General features: G+C 40.6%; 1 protein-coding gene and 1 long non-coding RNA gene across 2 annotated transcripts; both read left to right on the top strand.

Moving 5' to 3' along the window:
- Positions 1 to 1401: 1401 nt before the first annotated feature.
- Positions 1402 to 3126, top strand: LOC117761699 (transmembrane protein 233). The gene is made up of 3 exons (XM_034585807.1): positions 1402 to 1830; positions 2332 to 2466; positions 2875 to 3126. Exons 1-3 carry the CDS (start codon positions 1645 to 1647, stop codon positions 2884 to 2886), a joined length of 333 nt encoding a protein of 110 aa, XP_034441698.1. The 5' UTR covers positions 1402 to 1644; the 3' UTR covers positions 2887 to 3126.
- Positions 3127 to 8771: 5645 nt separating this feature from the next.
- LOC117761700 lies at positions 8772 to 12316 on the top strand. The gene is made up of 3 exons (XR_004613872.1): positions 8772 to 9066; positions 9296 to 9494; positions 12078 to 12316. It is a non-coding gene; the product is annotated as an uncharacterized LOC117761700 (long non-coding RNA).
- Positions 12317 to 15647: the final 3331 nt, after the last annotated feature.

A 15647-nucleotide genomic window follows, 5' to 3' on the forward strand; every position in this document is an offset into this window, starting at 1 on the left:
ATCACAACACTGATGGAATGTAAAAAATGTGTTGTTTCTCACAGTTTACATTAACGACTTCAACGTAAAGATCCCGGTGTAGGTATTGTCAGAATTTTGTGACCCCTAATGGATGTCTATAAAATGACACCCCTCCCCCTAGAAGATTTGACCTTTAGATACATGACTTTCCAGGAAAACTTAAACTAAAATGAACATTGACCCCAAATAGTTCAAACCTCTATTACAAAAGCCTAATAGGTCTCTGACATTTAATGGGTGGTGGAAACTTTAAAGTAAAATCTAATCTGTGGCGTTAAAGCTACTCTTTGGTTTAACCAAGACTTGAGTAAACAGATAATATCGGTAGAGAATATCACTGAGGTCACCAGGTCATGAGATGCACATGTACTGTGTTTACATTATCAAGCAGCCTGCAGAGTCCAAGTTAACCATTTGTGCTGCTCTTCATTCTGTGCAAACTATTTGGATTAAAGCCAGTTTTCAAAGAGATTGGTTCCCAAAAGCATAAAGCAGTCAAAATAATACTTAAAAAGATAATTATATAACATTTAAGATAGCTAACCATAACATTCATTGACGTCTACTCGGAGCTTTGCTGTGACCCTGGTGTCAAGCCTTTCTCATAACCTACAGGCCTCTGACTCTACCATCAGGAAGGTGCCCATTATTTGCTTTTAGCCGCAATTCCCAACTATGGCTGTAACTATGGTGATATCAATCTGTTTGTTGATTGGTGGGATGGATAAGCATGAAATGTGTACAGACCATAGATTGTATATAAAGATGGACGACATGACTGATCCCCAAAAGTGAGGCTAAAGCGTCTCGACCCCCACCTGGTGGTTGGCTGCTTTTTATGAGGCATAAATCCCAGCTCCTCCATGTTGGTGGATGGGACATGGGTAAAAAAAAGTAAGATTAGTTATAATTAGTTATTTGATACTTTGATGCTATATAAACGGGGTGAAACATCCTGATTGACAGCTGAGACTGACTCATGATTGGTCGGGAGCGTGAATTGGCAGGGCCTAAATACTGCGGCCTCATCCCCTGATCACCTGTGCGCAGACTCTGGCTCCAAATACAACAGATGGCATTGTCCTCATCTGGGATACTTTCTGGATAGTGGGAGGAAGTTGTGACATGTCGTCCATCTTTATATACAGTCTGTGGTACAGACACTCACATCCTCTGCATGAGTTAGGTGATGAACGACTTTCATTCCCTGCTAAAGAGTACGTGATTAAGTGTGTTAACAGCATGAATACCTGTACACAGTTCTGAATAGTTCAGAGGCATCATATCCATGTATCTGTGTCGCAGTGGTAAACAGAACAGACTCTGGATGGAGGCCAGTAGGGTGAGTGATCCTCTCACAGCTCACTCATCCCCGCTACCCCTCTCTCCTCACAGACTTCACTTCCTTACGGCTTTGAGAGAGCACTAGAAACCAGTACTTAACATAACAGACTTACCAACCAGTCCTTTTCAACTTCTGGATTCAAACATTTTCTAGTTAAAAGTTGGATTTCTGTTCTTTCAGGTTCTGCTTATTTGAAGCGTATTTGTAGAAAGTTTCCTCCTTTTTTAAATTTGAGTGTTTTTCCACCTCCTGACTGTGTTTCGCTGTGGTCAGGTACAATGGCTCTCAAAGTCCTCAATCCGCAGGTGAAAGGTTCCCTGAGCGGGAGCATGTTTTTGGACCATGGCTTTATAGAGGAGCAGAAGCCTCCACCTCCACTCCGCAGCTACCTTTGCTTGACTATTTTCACCTGCTTCTGTCCTGCATACCCTGTCAACATTGTGGCCCTGGTCTTCTCTATCATGGTAAGAATTCACAGCATAACATAACTTAGCCAAGGTGAATATATATCATGTGACTGTATGTAGACATGTATGGAAACCCCTTTGAGCATTTATTAGATGCTAGAGTAACTAGTGGAAGACGTTTTTTGCCTTCACTAGTTCACGTTTTTTAGCCTCTGTAGTAACACTAGTAAGGCTAAAATGTGTCACTAGTGTAATTAGTGAGCATTTTGAGTAGTCATGTCATCCATCTTTATATACAGTCGACTGTTAACACTGTCTTCTGTGACCACACTGGTGTTCTGTCTGCAGTCCGACCAACATTTAAAGAATACAATTTGAACATTAAAACCATGTAGCAAAGCTTTACTTGACACTTTTTGTTTAATTAAAGAAATTATCTTATGTCATTAATTGATCAAATGCTCAGCAGAATTTTTATTGCAGCAGTTTTTCCAAGGAAACCCTCAAATGTATAGACGGCGTTTTACAGTGTATGTAACAGTGATTTCTTATTCTCAGTCTAGAAACAGTTATTACCGTGGCGACTATGACGGGTCCAGGCAACTGGGCAGGAGCGCTCTTTATGTCGCTGTCGCCTCCGTTATCATCGGCCTACTCATCATCGCCATCTCCTGCATCGTTCATTTTACCACAGTAGGTATTCCTTTCTGCAGTGATTGTACTTGCTATTGAGAACTGGGACCATATTTCTATTACTCTAAAGTCCATAATATTCACATAATCCTTATTTTGAGAAGAGTCAAGAACACGGTCTTTCCTCCTGTTTTCTACCATAAAACCATTTCTCAGTCATAACATATGTACCCAGGACTCTATGAAAAGATGCTCTGGTACAGTTTGGATCATCCTGGTGAGATAGAAGTGTGACAGAGAAGGGTAAAAACTATGAAATCTCAATGAAAGGCAACATGATTAATATTCTATGTTTGTATTGACAGTAAATTATACAACATATAATATATATGACTGAGTGATTTGGCTGCTGGGTATCATCAGACATGTGGACGTCCTTGGTTTAGCGTATTTCTCTTTGTTTTCCAGATGGATTTTTAGCACTGTGTAAAGACATGTTGACGCAGGTCTCACCATCTGCCAATGAAAGGACACGACTTTACTTCGATGTGTGAATCACTTCCTGTCATGTTTCCTGTTGTACACATGGACGAACAATACATCATGTCACTTATTAATGCTGCTTTAAACAAAAAAGGCAGCTTCATCATCATCATCATCTTGAATGATAATATTTAAAAAAAAAAAATTGTATATTTAGTAATTGTATTTTGTGATATAATTCAAATAAATCATTATATTTTAATGGTATGACCTGTTGTAGCAAGCATGAAATAACTTTGACTTGAGAACTTTTGTCACTTTTATAAATTAAAAACATTTCTGGAAACCTGAAGTTATCTTGTAAGAACACAAACTTGTCTTTGCTTTATATTATTCGATACTTGTGATAACATACTAAATATTTTATATTAGAAGATTAATAAAAGAGTATTATATGATATAGTAGTTTTATTGTGTTAATTATTCCTCTGAGTAAAGCCACACTGCTTCTGGTTTGGACTAACATGTCATGGCACAGCTTCAGCCTGTGCCCAATTCTGCATCAAAGCTGTTATGATAAAAGTACACAAACCAAAAGATCATATTACCCATTGTTGAGATTCATTACACCTGTAAGATCCTCACCTCATAAGGTTGAATGTCTTATTGTAATGTCTTCAGTGTTTAATTTTTAATTTATTGAATGTCTTAAAATGATGTCATCAATGTCTTATTCTAATGTATTATTTTTCATGTATTTAATGTATTATCTTAATGTCTTCGGTATCTTACTTTTAATGTCTCTAATGTCTTATTGTCATGTCTTCAGTGTTTCATTTTTAATTTATTGAATGTCTTATTTTTCATGCCTTTTCTTTTTTAAATTGCCTTTGTAAAGCACTTTGAAACTGCCTTGTGTCCATACAGATAAACCTCCCTTGTCTTATTTGATGTGGGATTTAATAAACTTTGTAATGAGTTCCAATTAGTTTGATATATTTCACTGTACTCTTCTTGATCCCTGAGCGACAACCTGCTCTGCTGGGAAATTTTCTTGTAGTTTGATATTGTCACAGTATATCCCAAACTAAATATAGCAGAATTCCCATCTGCATTGCAGGTTTGCCCAGTTTGTCACATGGTCAAGTAAATCTGACCCGGTTGCAAGGCGACTGAAACATACAGAAAGTGTCACAAAAGGTGAGAGCAGGTGATGATTCAGGAAGAAGGGCGTTTCTGATCTTGTGTGAACATTTGATTTCACCTCATCCTGTAACTCAGGTTTTTCTATCGTTGCTTATTGACGACAGCACTTTCAGGCTTTGTTCCCTCCATGTTGTAACAAGGTGCTCCATGGACCCTATGGGCGACCAGATGACACACTTTTACACTAAACAACAAAAAGGTACACTCCACGTCTTCATGTCTGATTTGCACTGCGAGCCTCTGCTGTCACTTCAGTTTTCAGTACACAGGTGTAATTCTGATGCAAGAGGCCGTCTGCCAAGTTTCAGCAGTTATTACAATGCACTTAGACAAATTACTTTTGAGCGGTAATCTTGTACGATTATCTCGCTTTACTTGAAAGAGATAAATGCAGTGTGTTTGTAGTCCCACCTCTTTGATGTCGCACCAGAGCAAAACTCGAGAGAGGCAGACGCAAAATAAAACGAGTGCAGGGTGTAGGCGACTTGAAAGCACTCCGCAGGATTATCAAGAGATCGAGGTAGACTTTGTGACAGGGAAGTGATTACCACACGGTGTAATGAAGAAACTCCTACACAAACAAAATGAATCTGGTTAATTCTTTGTGTTTCATGCCACATTAAAGGCAGATTTGGACGTGTTGCTGGCTGTGGTGCGTTTGGGGAGCACTCCGTGACTCACGTGAAGTGCTCACAAACAGGACACTTGAACCAGCTGCTTCCATTAGCAGCAGATAGAGGGTCCGTGCACACGTATCTCATGACACATTCCTCCCAGCGAGCAGCAGTATGATCCAACCTGAATAAATGAAAGAGGAGAACTGTGGGAATGATGCAGAGCCGTCAGGGAAACGTAAACACGCATTTACATACATATCCTCAAGGATTCACTTTGATGTTATATTTTTATCTCCCCCCCTCCGTTTAAATACAGATTTAGTTTAATTAAAGCTGTATTTTTTGACCTTGTTGCCCTCTAGGGGGCAATAGAACGACCAGTAGAGACAACATATTCACACATTACAGAAACATTACTGGCTTACTCTCCTGATCAAGCGGGCAGGTAATAGATCAAGCTGAGAGTGAGTGCCCTCTGCCAGATCACAAGGCAAACTACATCAGATCGTCTGATGCACTTATAGACTGTGTATTTTGAATTCCAACAAGTTGTTCCCCCGATGTTTGAATTAATGTTTTGAATAAGAGGTGAATATGAAGGAAGTTGCCTATTTGCGTAGCTTCTAAATGCTCCACTTTGTTCACTAGCTAGTTGCTAACTTTGTCTCTCTGCTCTTTAGGTTTGATGGCAGGCAGACGGTGTTTTAGACTGTTCGGGTCAGACGTGCTCAAAACAACAGGAAAAATCCCTGATCATTCAGGAGAGGGATGGAGCCTAGGTAGCATTCAGAAGGCGGGACATGGCGTGCAAATGTTGCTACAGAAATCACGCGTTTGTGTTTGTAGCACATCAACACCTGCTTCAGCCCTTGTTACCAAAAGCTCTAAAATCTCATTGCCTTTCCAATTTGACATCTTTCTTGGCGTGTTCAGAAAGTATGACACATAACATACAGCCCTTCGAGAAAATGTCATGCCTTGAGTCCAGCGCATGTCTGAAAGCGTTGTGTCCTCAACCTCAGCAACTACAATATCGACAGAGTGCAGGGTTAGCTGCATTATTCCTGTTATATTTCATTGTGACGGTGACATTTAGTTTTACTAACGGGGACACAGGATAATTCAGCCCTGCTGCTTTCTGTTTCTGTTGATGCAGAGGGTCAGTGAGTGCATTTGATAGTCATTTGAGAAAACTGTTTTCATTCTGTTCCCATGACAAATCTCCACTGATATTACTGACAATGACTCATAACTTTGGCTTGGTGCTCACTTTGGATTTTTACAGATGCTAAAAATGTAATTGGATTGTTGTCAAGACCAAAAACGTCTGGAGTTTTGCTAATAAAAATGTTGGGTCTGTTTTCATTTGCATATTGTTCCTGTTGTTTTGTAATATTATTATTATTTTAATCAGTTATTTGAATACAGTGTATCATAGAGTCACCTGTAAGGGATTCTGCTGCAATTTGTCTTCTGTACACATGAATGACATTTGAAAACACGTGAGGCAGCAGAATCATCACCACAAACCGGGTCATGACTGTGGCACATGCACATTAGAAAAATAGGGATGATTTGCCCCCCACCAAATAAAATAGGTTTCCCTGATTTCCATATATGTATTTTAAGACATGTGTAAGGGGGGAAATATTGGATAACAATGGTTTTAAACAGGCAGTAGCAGTAGGATACATTTTCTTTGAAGCAGTAATGCATGAGAATCAGGACTAATGTTGCAATTAAATTGAGCCTAATAGGTTTTACAGTAATGACCAAAGATCGTATTGACTGAATGTGATCAGGTCGGTTAGGTTTTGTTTGTATTGAACAGCACTGGGACATACTGTAATGCTGATACTGTCCTGAGAACTTGAGGAAAAATGGAATAAAGTATGAACAAAATTTGAAATAGGTTAAATATAAAACATAAAAACCTAATGATAAGAATATATCTTGCTGCTGGGAGGCAGCTACCAGTTGGTTGCATGCACACTTGCCATGGGAAGCTATGAGCCGAGTTTGTAGCTTCAGTGTCACAAGCACAGATAAAAAAAATTGTGTGTTCATCTCGGAGACTGTGAAAACTCGCTGCTGAAAATATTGCTGCACAAACATTGCACACAAAATATTTCTTCATCTGCACCACATTTTACCTTCTTCCTCCTTTTTTTACATTTTACATCTCTGTGTTTGTTTATATGAGATTCAAGATGACAATAAATCCTGCTCATTTAAAACTGGCACACGTTATTTTTTATGTGTTTTGGAGCAATATTAGGTTGATTTATAGCAGATTGGTTTCTTCGCTTAATACAACTGATAACTTGAGATATTTGTAATTACAAATGTCTAAGTAGTATATATATCTTTGCTGCACTCCCACAGTCCCAGAGGAGAGCGGAAGATCGTTGATTTTTGTGTTAAAGTCAGAGTCAAATTCAGAAACTGGTCGACACTGACAGTATTAATATTTCTGGCCAGTAGAGGAGCGTCAAGCAAAATGGGTTAGGGGGACTGAAGAACTCATCTTGCCTCCCACTATGTTAAATAACAAACAGATTTGGGTTTAAAGAAGCAGATTGTTTATCATTGGTTTTCAGTGTCACCAGTAAGAATACAGAAAAAAGGGTTAGAACCAATTAAAGCCACAAATACTACAAGAATACACTCCTCTAATGCTGCAACACTAACTTCTGTGACAGCTGCTTTTCAGTCTGGAAGACGCCCCTGTGCTGGAATCACATTTCATATGAGAGCGTTACTTAGTGGAAACCCTGCCACAGTGATGGTTGTGCAACCCACTTAGACCTGAAACCTTATCTTAGAGCGTTTTAAGAGTATTGATCTGAGAAGCTAAGAGTGTAGGCAGGTTTCCGACTTAGTGTGATGGCTGCTTCTACAGCCACACACTGAACCGGGGGGGGGAGGTTGTAGCTTTTTTACCCCACTTACTCAGGCATTTGATTTAACACAAGACGTAAAATCACAAACATGAAATAACTTGAATACTCACAGCAGTTTTGACTAAAGAATTATCTAATATGCACATTTTTGTTATATTACTTTTAGTCACTTCAGGTATTTAATTTTTCATGAAATTAATCTAGTTTCTTTGAGTACTGGGTGTTGCCTGGTTGGGGCTCGGGTGCGTCAGATGTCCATAAATACTTTTGTTAACTCATTGGACTGTGCCATGATCCTCCTGCATGGTTTGTTATTTTCTTTTTTACAATTGTTTTGATAAGGTTGAATCATTAGTTTCTTACTATTATGCATCCAAAATGCTATACTGACATGTTTCGGTTGTTGATAATTTTAATAATTGTTTGTAACCATTTCCCTTGTGGGTCAGAACGGAGTGATCAGCTGCCATATATGTTCCCTTTGTCAAAGTTTGTCAGGTGCTAAATTCTGCTAAAGTTCCCATTTGTAACTGAGCTTAGTTCTCTTATTTAGAAATTTGTTATGGGTCCAGTATTATTATTTTGAGTATTTCTGAATTTTTTTTACCTTCGTTTGCAAATTGAATTTTCTTTAAGACCACCTGTGTTTCTTGCTCAGTCCCGGACACTTAGGACTGTTTAAAGCTGCAGTCATGTTTGCCTCTCAAAGCAAAAAACATCAATTCATCATTTCAACAGAATGACAGAAGGAGGTGGGACCATAGAGAACACAGGAGCCTTATCAGGATATATAGACAAACTGTAAACAACCATAAGTCTTGGACAGACATGGAAATGTTCCAGTTCTGGAAACTACGTATATAAACTTCCTTTGCTTGTAGGAACTACTATTGTCTTGATTGAGCTTAATTTGGATTCCTGCCATCGTAGCTCAGCCTCCCTCTGTCCAAACTCCTGTGTGGAACAGCTGAAATAGTTTGTTTGGCCACACTCTGCACAGCGATGCAAGGCGGAAGTCATTGTTTTGTCTGACAGGCGGCTCTGCTTGTTCTCCATAACAACCTCCCCCCACTGCTCCTCTCTCGCTCTGCAGCAGGAGCCCTGTGTAATTACATTCAAGCCCTACGCTTGATATCACTGCTGACATCCACCAGCACAGCCCCACCTCTCTCTCTCTCTCTCTCTCTCTCTCTCTCTCTCTCTCTCTCTCTCTCTCTCTCTCTATCTGTCTGCTGCTGGAGAGCTCTCTCACAAACAGTGTGCAGTCCTGGCTGGTTTTCAGTTGTGTGTGTAGTGCAGAGCGGATAGAGAGGGAGAAGACGAGGGGGAGACAGATGAGGGACAGAGCATTTTGAGAGAGAGGGGAAGAGAGAGAGAGATGAGTGTTGTTCATGTGAGCAACAACGGAGAATAGAAGAAGGGATGTTTACTAAGAAGATAAACTCTGTGGGGTAAGTGTGGTATCATTCTGATACTTTGCTTTGGCTTGTGATGGCACATCAAATTCAAAAGTCTTAGCTTTGCCTTTACTCCTGCAGAATATTTCACATTGTCATGGTGTGATAACTTCCTCTTAAACATGATCAGGCTGTGAGTTGATATATACAAGAGAGACCTCTGCTTGTGATTGCTGCGTCCTCAGACTGAGAAGTTTTTTCCATGATTACAAATCCTGCTAAGAGGAAAAGAACGGGGGCTCGTCTCCACCTGAGGGTTGAAGGCTGCAGCAAGAGCCAGATCAAACACTCCGTGACTTTATCACGTCCACCTGTCACACTCAGTGGGCTGCCAGGTTCCCCCCATCACTGCATCACGGCTATGAAATCAATCTGCTGAGCGACGGGGGATCGGACTGAGGGATCAGACTGATTGATAAGAGGTAATTACAGATCTGTGCAGCGATAGTGCTGTCGCCTAGATGTGGATGGAGAGTGTTTTTGAAATAAATCTTGTTTTTAGCAGGGTTTCCCGACTGTTTGGTGTTTTTGTAACTAGAGAGAGAAAGAAGGATTAAAGGCTGACTGCGAGGGAGCAAGAGATTCAGTTCAGTCAAGTGAACAGTTCACTCGTGTTTATGTAGAAGAGGTTTATTCAAATCTACGTATTTGATAATGCAAAGCACAACTTCTGAAATGAGAACAAGACGTCTGTTCCTGAACTTTAGGGATATTTTTCTCTTTGTAAATTAGTGTCAATAAAATCACAACAATATATTTGTCAAAACTTAACGCTCATACTCTTCAAGTTTTCATTAACTGTATAGTTTTTATGATTCCATGTTAAAAGCTCAATGCAAACTGCTGCCTTAGCTCACATGACAGATCGTTCTGATCACTCGCTCAATTGATTTCATTGTAATAGTATAAACAAAAGGAAAAGACAGGTGTGTAAGTGCGTAGTGTCAGATCTAGCGTCTTTATTGCATGAAGACGACTTTAAATTCAATTAGCATCCAGTAAATCTACAGGGGAGCAGAGGACACATCACAATAAGAGACAATATCCAGTTTCAGGAAAAGATAATTTTTCTCCCTTCAATTTCTATCTTTCAAATCCAAATGGTCCTAAATATAGAAACTCAAGATATGTTTTATTTTGTTGGATTATTGTTGGTAGATATTGATGAGACTTGATAATCACAGTTTTTTTCCACTGTAGCATAAGTTATCACCGTTGACTATTCACACTATAAGTGCTACTCCAATGTAAATTTATGGATATGCTAATTTACCAAATGGGGAAGTAATGGGATTGAATTTTCAATCAGTTCTTGATATTGTGTGTCTGCATTAGCATATGGCCCGTGCGTAGTGCAGATGGTAATTTGAAGGGTTATGAAGAAAGATGATGGTGAATCAAAGTACACAGTGAAAGGCACAGACACACTTTGGGTGTGTAGTTAAATACACACTAGTTGAACACATGGAAATTGGATGAGAGTAGAAAAAAATCCATTGTCATACATTATTAGTAGGTTGTGTTGGGTTTCATGTTCTCCTTGTGCTTGAGTGGCTTTCCTCTGACTTCTCCGGCTTCCTCCCACTGTCCAAAGACATCCTGGTTAATTGGAGACTTTAAATTGCCCGTAGGTGTGAGAGTCAGCTGGAATGGTGGTTTCTCTCTATATGTTAGCTCTGTAATGGACTGGGGAGGGTGGACCACACCTCTCACCCAGTGTCAGCTGGGATTTGCTCAGGCAACCGCCCTGACGCTCAAAGGATGAGCTGTATAGATGGATGGATATTTTGCAATGGTGGCTGCGTTAAATAAAAATAAGCTCACCCAAATGGATGTGCATGATTGTGCGTTGAAAATGCACATTACTCCAATTACATATGAAGCCCATCTTCTATACAGTCTCTCTGGAAGGAGAGGTCTTCATACACTGTAAAGTACAACAGATGCTGTAATGAAGGTGCTGGTCATCTGTATCAGGGGCAGCCAACCATCAAGTCTGATGGAATATGGTCAAACGATACAGACAGAATCAGAGTACATTTCAGAGAAGTGAGAGCATACGATGCAAATAAAGCTCCAGTTTTCCTCCGGTGAATCTCTCTCTACTCTGACCCGTCGCAGCTGCTGCCTGTCAATCATCCGGGAGTCTGTGTGTCAATCAAACAGACACGCCCCAAAATCTACGGCTCTTTAAACTCTAATATAAAATTTATTAGGATATTATTTTCAGATGGACCACCAGATCTCTGATAAGAAGGGGAGTATCTAGTGAATGAGACCATAGTCACAGGTCGGATTTCTTTTGGGGACGGAGTATTTCATGGGAGAAATTAGCGCGGAGCCACAGATTTCTTGGAGCCAGTTTGAGCCAGCACCTGCTGGATCTCCGCAGTATTACACTTTTAAGGACATCTGCATAGCCTTCTTCTTTTGGAGCCGGAAGCTACATCCATTTTTTATATACAGTCTATGGGTCACACGGACAAAATGGTCTCAAAGTGAACTAATAATACCTGATCTGCTGTAGTGCTTTGGTTGTAGAAATGTCTTTTAAATCTTATGGTTCATCAAATTAGCAAAATGTTTGGGTCATGACAGACATTATTACACTTCACACTGACTCACTGTCTTACCTTCCTCATTCTATAATTCAGCTCTGCAAACCACGAGCCAACCAACAGCAGGATTTCTATCTGACCAGCAGCTACTGAGGACTACTTAAAGTAGACAGGGAGTAAAATCACCCGCAGCCGTCATTGGCTCAGATGAAATAGCACACTGTTAGAACAAGGTCACCAAATGTGATCTGTACTGTGCTCCGTGTTTTGTTCATGCTATAATAATAATTTAAGCACTGAAAGGTTTTCGTCAGAGCACACCAGCTCAGAGGTCGCCGTGTGAAAGGCCAAAGACTCTCTCGATCTGACTGACACAACTTCTGCCTCATTAAAAATGCTGTTTACGTTTAACAATTCCTAATTGCTCTATCTGCTCCTCTCTAACAGACACTGGCAGGAATCTACTGGAGTCGTAAGCAGCGTTTAGATAGTGCAGACTGTGAAATCAACATCGCCAGAAGGTACTGCGAGGCTCATCTGTATGGCGGAGTGGCGGTGTGTCACACTAAAGAAGTGGAAAAGAAAAACAGAGCCTTGAGGAGTAAACATTCGTCTATGCAGTGACAGGGACGGGCTGACTTTCCTTAAATATTCAGCAGAAGCAAATGTGCATCATGCCAAGGAACACTCACAATGCACCAGGCAATGGAGAGGTAATGATGATATAATGGATTCACACTCCTTCTCTTAAAAGAGGACATAGCTGATGCTCAGCTTCACTCATTCGCTGAAAATAAACCAAGGACATCATGGAAGCGACTTAAAATTTCCTATCTAAACTGACCAACCCTGGACACGGCCTTCCAGTCTTCGTTATGGAATCGGAAGAAAACACAACGGGCCTGTCCACAGCTGCGTTGGTGGCCATAGCCTGCAACACGTTTGTTGCCATCCTCCTCCTCCTCCTCTGTCTAATCCTCTACCGAGCCTGCAGGGTCCCCTCCAGCCCCGAGAGGCTGCCTGTGTTGGCTCCACGCGAACGAGAAGCCCAGCAGACGAATGAGCACAAGCACCTGTTGACCTCCTGACTATAGAGGCATGAGTCAAATGTAGCAACGGGCGATGGCCTCCGTGCACTCCTCCACAGGACGGGGGTGCGGGACTGACTGCAAGCAATAACCTGGTTTTGTCCTTCCAAGTTTTGCCAGTCTGGCAGCAGACATGACTGTGCCTCACAAAAGGAGAAGACGCTATTTTTAAGCAGCCATCACTTGTCAGCTCTTCTCCTTGGTTCGACAGAGCCCATGGACGAACACTGATGTGAATGTTTTCATTTATCGCAGACGAGCCTGAAACGAACACAGGGATGGAAGCAGATTACACAGAGAAAGGAACGGGATACAACAGAGCTCGGCTGGCCTGTTGTTGGTTTCTAAATATATCCTCTTATTACATACTCTCTCCTGAAAAAAAAAGAAGTAGATTGCTGAGAACAGGGACTTGAGCCTATGTGGAGTATGTGTGTCATTGTCACTCAGAATACCCCTGATCTGTGAGGCATGCCGTCATCCTGAGGGTGTTACATAAGGACTGGAGAGGCTTAGTTGAGATTTGCGTCCTCTTCAGTATGGCCCTTACACTGACATCTGCTCGTGAATGTCCATGATGGCCCACTCACTCTGGACTGAATTGCAGGGAACTATCATTCTGTACAGAGGGATTAATCACATGGAGTCCAGTACAGAAGCTGCTCATGTTCCACCACATCTCAGCACAAATGATCAGTATTTTAAATCTTAACCTGAATGGCACTGCAATGTCCCACTCCAACAAGAAATGCAATGGACTTTAATTATTTTAGATTGTGCACTTTAAACCTTACAGTACCTTCCAGGAATTCAGCTTAAAAGGCTTTTGCTCACATTAAAATATCGCTGTTCTAGCTTCTATTTATAGATTAGAAATGTTCCTACTTTGGCTTATCCCAGATAAAGTACAAAAAAATGCACCGTTACAGAGAGTCACGCAGCAGCATCTATTTCTATAAACATATGACATCAGAATAACAAAAGATTGTTGAAATAGTTTCTTGCATTCATAGGCCAATTTTATCAGGTTTAATTACAGCAAAATAAGGACAAATCTATGTTAAAAGATGCAGAAATACCAGTTTCTCCACTGACAACAGCAGACCTGAGGCCTGTATGAAGCAGGGTTTGTGGTGGATTTAAGGTGACTTTAATGGTTATGATGGCAATTCATTTCTGGCTGTGATAAATCACCATGGTAAATTGTGCTTCACACCCAACGTGCTCCGGTGCAGGTTGACCTCAGAGGATCAGATGAAAACCTGTCACCAGCCCCACTACTGACCAATCAGATCACTGGAAAACTAGAGTCACTGTTCTACAGGACCTTGAGTTTTCAATAAAGTTGAGCCAACAGATATTTTCACAGATCGGTGGAAGTGTTTTGCTTTTCCAGACTTTCCACTTATTCACTCTGGTTTTAAAACAGAGCTTCTGACAAACAGAGGGATTTTAATCATATTAAATAAATACCTCACTGCAACTATTATAGCTTCACTTTCAAAGATTCTTTGATTCCTGACAGTGATGCTGTCTGTCTCATCACTGCAGCTCATGAGGACTCTGGGACAATAAATGGAAATTAAGACCAAACCCTTTGATGTCTTTTATAAGAAAATGATCCAAAAACTGTGTCTTATGATTAGAAATGAACATTTCAGTCAGACTGACCTCTTCAGACATTATGAGAACAGAAACACCACTTTGCTTCTTTTTATCAGCATCACGTTCATAATAGTTCATAAGAGCAAAAATCCTCACTCAGTAAGAAACTCAATAAATTGTCACTAGTCACATCATATGCTTTTCCATTCCAGCTATGTGAAAATAGTGTTTACATTTGAACTTGCTGAATGTCACCTTTGTCTGCTTCTATCAGTGTTTCTTCTCATATCATAAAATAACTTAATTCATGGTTCTGATGATGTTGCTCTGATGGCCTCTTTCACATGAACGTGATCATCAGTGGTGGAGGAAGTAAGCAAACATTTTACTTGAGTATAAGTACAAAGAATTGAAGTAAAGTACCATATTATCTTTTCTACTTTAGTAAATGTAAAAAAGAACTTGGTTTTAGGTATTGTTATTAAGTATGAGAAGCAATAGTACCTGCGCGCAGAGTCTAGCCTATTCCCTAAAGGCATCAAGGAGGCAGTGTAAAAAGTACAGATATTTCTTGTTGTATATAGTAGAGTAAAAGTGAAAAGTACTATAAAATCTGTCTAAATAAGTACTCTACAAATTCCTGAAAAATGAACTTAAGTACAGTAACTAATGTACTTTATGACATCCCACCACTGATGATCACAGTTGGACAACCCAGAGTAAACCGAGTCAGCTGATAACCAGCTTTGTAACACAGGTTATCCAAGGCGGCCAATGTTGGACTCACTGAAGCCAGAACTGAAAGATATGCTGTGTATGTTGATCTTGCTTCATAGCAGAGGCCTCAGAATGTAACAGCCACTTCAATAGAAAAGAACAATTCAAGAGAGTGGATTGAGGAAAATTCAACTCCTGGAACTCACTGCGTCACCTACTGTTCCTCGGCCTAACCTGCATTGTGCCACCTCTACAGCTGCCCTCTCATCCCTGTCCCATGGCCACAGTCACGTGTGTCACATATTGCAGGGATTGAGTCGTCCTCTCTAACTTACCCTGCAGAGATCAGGTAATGAATCTCTCTTAGAAAAAGCAAGGATGCTGGACAAAAGGACAAAGATGCTCTCTGTGGCAGAGACACAAAGACAGAGCTGGGACACTGTGGCAGAACTTGATTCCAGTTGAGCATCATCGCTCGGGGGTGATTCTTCACTGAAGGACAGGATCATTAATACGATGGGGAAGGGAGGGAGGGGGGGGGAAAGGCAAAATAAAGACAGGCACCACCATGACTCGGAGCAAAGATTCTCCCGTATATGGGATATTA

The sequence above is a fragment of the Hippoglossus hippoglossus genome, chromosome 5 (assembly GCF_009819705.1).
Source record: "Hippoglossus hippoglossus isolate fHipHip1 chromosome 5, fHipHip1.pri, whole genome shotgun sequence".
Taxonomy (NCBI): Eukaryota; Metazoa; Chordata; class Actinopteri; order Pleuronectiformes; family Pleuronectidae; genus Hippoglossus; species Hippoglossus hippoglossus.